At 48.9% G+C, this 5,813-nt stretch overlaps 1 protein-coding gene across 1 annotated transcript in view; it reads left to right on the top strand.

Moving 5' to 3' along the window:
• The first annotated feature begins 4,583 nt into the window (after window positions 1-4,583).
• The window catches only part of LOC121291721 (TNF receptor-associated factor 2-like), a 41,159-nt gene continuing 39,929 nt past the window's right edge, over window positions 4,584-5,813 (top strand). Inside the window, exon 1 of the mRNA XM_041213217.1 lies at window positions 4,584-4,856. Within this exon, the coding sequence (XP_041069151.1) occupies window positions 4,708-4,856 (149 nt within the window). The 5' untranslated portion in view covers window positions 4,584-4,707. The remainder of the gene's footprint in view (window positions 4,857-5,813) is intronic.

Raw genomic sequence — 5,813 nt, 5'->3', positions numbered from 1 at the left:
CTGCCTCCTCCAGCCCCACAAGAAAGCTACAAAAAAAATCTAATCAAAATTTCCTCACTGGGCCTTTTCTGTTCCTGGTTCTCTCCTGTTCCCTCCAGGATTGGATATAAAAGCACAGTCTGTGGGTTAAAAATTCCAGTCCGGCCTCAGTGACATGACTATGACCCCATCACCATGTTTAGACAGGTACCCTGCCAGATTTGGGCACATGTACTTGACACCCACAATGTAAAATAGTCATTGGCAGTGTTGGGATGTGTTCAAGCTGTCTCCCCATTTTAAATGCTCCCTCTCGCCCAGCTCCTCCCACACCATCCTCCCACTTGCCAATTCAGCTACCACTGGAATGAACTCCCTATCCACCCCCCACCCCCCCCTCAACCCCACCTCCCCGCAGTGCACCACATGCTTAAGGGAACCAGTGAGGCAGTGGGAGGAAGTTCTGCAGTTACGAAATCCCAGGCACCACACATTGCGCAAAAAGGACACTTTCCAGAGGACGTTGTGTTCAGTGAAACAAAGCCAAGGGTTTTGGTAAGGCCAGGGCTGAGGTAGAACTGGATGAGCAGACTTTCTGGCATCAATGGCAAGCTGTGTGTTAACAGCTGGTGCTCTAGATAAGCTGAACATAAAGAAGGAAGGAAAGAACGACAGGAAGAAAAAAGATTCAGGCTAGAAAGAGAATAGGAAGACTTGCATTTTTTTTTAATGTAGATTTACAACCAGTAGAGTACTTGAAGAGCAGTCACTGTTGTACTGTTGATACTATCCTTATATAGTATCTTAAGCATCGTAAAATACCCCAAGCTGCTTCCCAGGAGTGATTATTGAACAAAGATTGACATCGAGCCACAGAGGGACATATAAAGGCTGGTGACAATATGCAAGGCCAAAGAGGTAGATTTTTAAGGGGCATCCCTAAGGAGTGAGAAAAGGTAGAGAGGCAGAAAGGTTTAGCATGGGAATTCAGTGGTTAGGGCCTAAATGGTTTAGAGCCTTGGTGGTTTAGGGCCTAGACAGTTTTCAGCCTAGATGGCTTAGGGCCTAGATGGTTTAAGGCCTAGACAGTTTAGGGCTCAGATGGTTTAGGGCCTGGATAGTTTAGGGCCTAGGCACTTTAGGGCTGAGATGGTTTACAGCCTAGATAGTTTAGGGCCTAGGCGGCCTAGTGCCTGGATGGTTTAGACCATAAGACATGGCAGCAGAAGTGGACTATTTGGCCCATTGAGTCTGCTCCGTCTGTCCATGAGATCATGGCTGATCTGATAATCCTCAACTCCACTTTCCTGCCTTTTTCCCATAATCCTTGATTCCCTTACTGATTAAAAATCTGTCTATCTCAGCCTTGGATATACTTCACAACCCAGCCTCTACAGCCCTCTGCGGTAAAGAATTCCACAGGCTAAACACCATGCCTTATCCTGAAACCTTTAAAAAAAAAGTCCTCAAACCAATATCACCAAGTTATGGCTGAAACAAGTTACTGGCAAAAAAAACCCACCAAGGGCAGAATTTTACGGCCCCATTTCAGGGGGGACAGGGCTGAAAAATGCTGTTATAAATGCCATTGACGACAGAGGGAACATAAAATCCCACTGTCGTAAAATTCTGCCCCAAGTTTCACCCCAAAACCTTCACAAAACCCTCAGACCAATATCACTACGATTTGGCTGAAATATATAATCCCCAACATGGCTGGTCTGTTCGGTGTTGACTGTAGGCCTGAATCAAGGTGACCAGCCCTGACCCTCCTTCTGACTGCAGCCCAGATACTCAGATCTGCTCTTCTTTTGTAATAATTTAACTCAAGACATGGCAAAGCATATTTCCTGTTGTTCCAATGTCCATTAGTTGATTCCACGCAAAGTCCAGACAAATGTCATCAGCTCCTGCTGGTTGAAACAATACAGGGTTTTCTATAGAAGATGGGTCCAGATGAACCAGTTCTCATTATACAAGCAATTCTCCTGCTGTTTTAGGTGGCACTGTAACAGCACCTGGCTCCAAAGTTAATGTGGGTTTGAATGTCCTTTGTGTCATTGTATTGAGTAATCAGAGATCTCGACTGCATTTGTCAATGTGCAAACCCTTTTGATGAGTGAATGTCCAAATTAACCCCTTGCTGCCTAGCCCTGTACTGCTGACTGCAGTTCATCGTTTGGAATTTATAGTTCCGATCATGAGGTTTGAAATTATGTTCCATAAATTTCCCAATTGAAGGGGATTCCCTCCCTACATCAATGGCCCCATTAATAAAGCCTAAGATATTATATGCTTTATTAACTGCTCTCTCAACATGCCCTGCCATCTTCAATGACTGATGGACATATACACCAAGGTCCCTCTGTTCCTGCATCTCCTTTAGAGGCTCTCCCTTTATGTTTTACTGTCTCTTTACACCATATATTTCCTGCTAAAACGAATCACCTCACACTTCTCTGCATTGAACTTCATCTGCCACTTGCCTGCCCAATCCAGCAACATGTCTATGTCCTCTTGAAGTTCAAGACTATCCCCATCACAGTTGACAACATTTCCAATCTTCGTATCATCTGCAAATTTTGAAATCATGCCCTGCACCCCACAGTCTGGGACATTAATGTATATCAGGAAGAGCAAGGGTCCCAACATTGATCCCCTGATGAACTCCACTACAAACTTTCCTCCAATCTGAAAAACAACCATTTATCACTACTCTCTGTTTCCTGTCACTCAACTAATATCCAAGTGCTTACTTTCCCTTTTATTCCATGACCTAGAATTTTGCTCACAAGTCTGTTATGTGGCACTGTATCAAATGCCTTTTGAAAATCCATTTACACCTTGCCTTCACCCCCACCCCCACCCCCATCATCCTCCCCTCCCCTCCCATCCCACCGCCCTCCCCTCCCTTCCCACCATCTCCCCTCCTCCCTGTTTGCCCTCCACATCACTCCTCCACCCTCTCCTGCCTCCTCTTTTGTTTTAACCAAAGGATCGGATCAGGCAACACCGAATGAGACCTCTCAGCCCATCATGCCTGTGCCAGCACCCCGAAAGAGCCATTCAATCAATTCCCCTCCCACCCATGCATCCCTCCATGCTCTGAGCCCTACTATTTTTTTTTGACCCTGTGCAATCAGTCTGGTGATAGAAACAAAAGCGAAACACTGGTGAGAATTGGAAAATTGAGGAGAAACTGCTGGAAACACCCAGTAGTTCAGGCAGCATGTATGGAGGAAGAGAAACAGTTGGCTGTGGGCAGGAATTTGGGGCTGAAATCAACCGATCCAGCAGAGGCCAGAAGTGGTACAGTTTCTTTGCTGAATCTGCTGGTCCTTGGACCAAACCTTGTGAGGTCCAGTTGGCTGGTTCCCCCACCCCCTAACCCCAGAGACTGGCAGTGGGGAAGCTCAGCAGATCTGGGTGCACCTGGGGTGGTGGTGGTGGGGGTGAGGGGTGAGACAGAGTGAACGTTTTGATTCCACTGTGACCTGAGACCTCATTATAGAGTCTGGAAGAGCCTCATACGAGAGTCGGAGCGTTTAACCCTGTTTCTCTTTCCACAGATGCAGCAAGGCCTGCTGAACTTTCCCAGCATTTTCTGTTTTTATTTCGCCGGCACCCGCAGTATTTCATTTGCAGTGCAGTGGCCTTGCAATGCTCAGTGTTATTGCAAGAAACGAGAACTAAGTCCGGGTTTGCCCTCCCCCCTCCTCCTGCAATAAATGCTGGGAAGGAAAATCTCTTTCGCTTCGTCAGTTGGCTAACCCGATCAATCCTCTGTTTGTTACCAGCACTCACTCCCTCCTCGGTCAATTTCCTAAAAAATGAATGATCTCACAGGGTACACTCTGTACTTTGAAGGCACATCCCTGTTCTGTGGAAATCACAAGGTGGGGGAGGGGAGGGGAAGAGTGGAATTCTACTCTGCGGCTTAACTCCGCATTTTGGTAAAACAGTGCTTTACAATCGCGAAGCAGGTACAGCTGACACAGTATATGCTTTTGCAGTTTGTTTGGATCCAGTTCAGCAACTTCACAGAATTATGACGGCACAGAAGGAGGCCATTCGGCCCATCCTGACTGCACTGGCTCCCCCAATGAGCAATCCACCTGGTGCCATTCTGCCCCCACCCCATCTCCCTCTAACCCTAACCCTAACCCTGCACATTCTTCCTTTTCAGACACACAGTCCTGACTTGCTGCTGAAGCCTGTAACAATAAGAGACTGGTGTTCTTGGTTTCAAGACTCAATCTCTCCCGAAAGTGCACGGGATCGGAGCAAATGCAAGCGCTGCGCTTTATTCAGAAGTAATTGATCACAGTTGCGATAAAGACGCCCCTTTAAAGCAGTCAAAAACTAAAAATAAACACCCCCCCCCGCCCCCACGCAGGCGCCACTTTGTCCCGGGCTCTGAATGAATGAATGAATGGATGGAACGTGACCCGGAGCTCAGCTGTCAATCAACTCAACATGACAGTGGATGACGTCACCGCCCGGGATTCCCCCTTCTTTATGTAACCAGTTGAAGCTTTAAAAACATGTCAGGGCGGGGGGAACTCATTGTCACTGTTGCCCAAAGCGGCCAGGAGCAATTGCATTTGTTATTTGGCACCACCCCCCTCCTCTTCTCCGGCCCAGACAGAATTTTCACCCCTCACACCCCGCTTGCAATTTGATTTGTCTGCCTCCTTGAGCCGCTGGCCTCGCCGCCCCACTTGGGACATGGTCGCTCGCGTGTCCGGAATCGTTCCCGTTGACCTGTGCTCCAGCACCGGGCTGCTCTGCTCCTCCTGCGGATTCCTGCTCATCCAGCCCAGACAGAGCCAGTGTGGACACAGATACTGCACCGCCTGCCTGGACCACCTCTTCCAGTGAGTTCCCCCAAATCAATCAGTGAGGCTCTTCTGTTTACTGCCTCTCCGCTTTCTACCAGAGAGAGAATGGGGGCGGGGAGAGAGAGAGAGAGACAAACAGAATGGGGGCAGAGAGAGGGAGAGACAGATTTTGGGCAGAGAGAGAGAGAGACAGATTGGGGGCAGAGAGAGAGAGAAAGACAGAATGGGGGCAGAGAGAAAGACACAATGGGGGCAGAGAGAAAGACACACAATGGGGGCAGAGAGAGACACACACACAGACAGAACGGGGGCAGAGAGAGAGAGAGAAAGACACAGACAGAATGGGGGCAGAGAGAGAGAGAGAAAGACACAGACAGAATGGGGGCAGAGAGAGAGAGAAAGACACAGACAGAATGGGGGCAGAGAGAAAGACACAGACAGAATGGGGGCAGAGAGAGAGAGAAAGACACACAGAATGGGGGCAGAGAGAGAGACACACACAGACAGAATGGGGGCAGAGAGAGAGACACACACAGACAGAATGGGGGCAGGGAGAGAGAGAGAGACACAGACAGAATGGGGGCAGGGAGAGAGACAGACAGAATGGGGGCAGAGAGAGAGAGAGAGAGACAGACAGACAGAATGGGGGCAGAGAGGGAGAGAGACAGACAGACAGAATGGGGGCAAAGAGGGAGAGAGACAGACAGACAGAATGGGGGCAAAGAGGGAGAGAGACAGACAGACAGAATGGGGGCAGAGAGAGAGAGAGACAGACAGAATGGGGGCAGAGAGAGAGAGAGAGACAGACAGAATGGGGGCAGAGAGAGAGAGAAAGACACACAGAATGGGGGCAGAGAGAGAGACACACACAGACAGAATGGGGGCAGAGAGAGAGACACACACAGACAGAATGGGGGCAGGGAGAGAGAGAGAGACACAGACAGAATGGGGGCAGGGAGAGAGACAGACAGAATGGGGGCAGAGAGAGAGAGA

This window comes from Carcharodon carcharias, chromosome 19 (genome assembly GCF_017639515.1).
Source record: "Carcharodon carcharias isolate sCarCar2 chromosome 19, sCarCar2.pri, whole genome shotgun sequence".
Taxonomy (NCBI): Eukaryota; Metazoa; Chordata; class Chondrichthyes; order Lamniformes; family Lamnidae; genus Carcharodon; species Carcharodon carcharias.
Note: the sequence above shows the minus strand (reverse complement) of the source record. Positions and strands in the feature narration are given on the sequence as shown.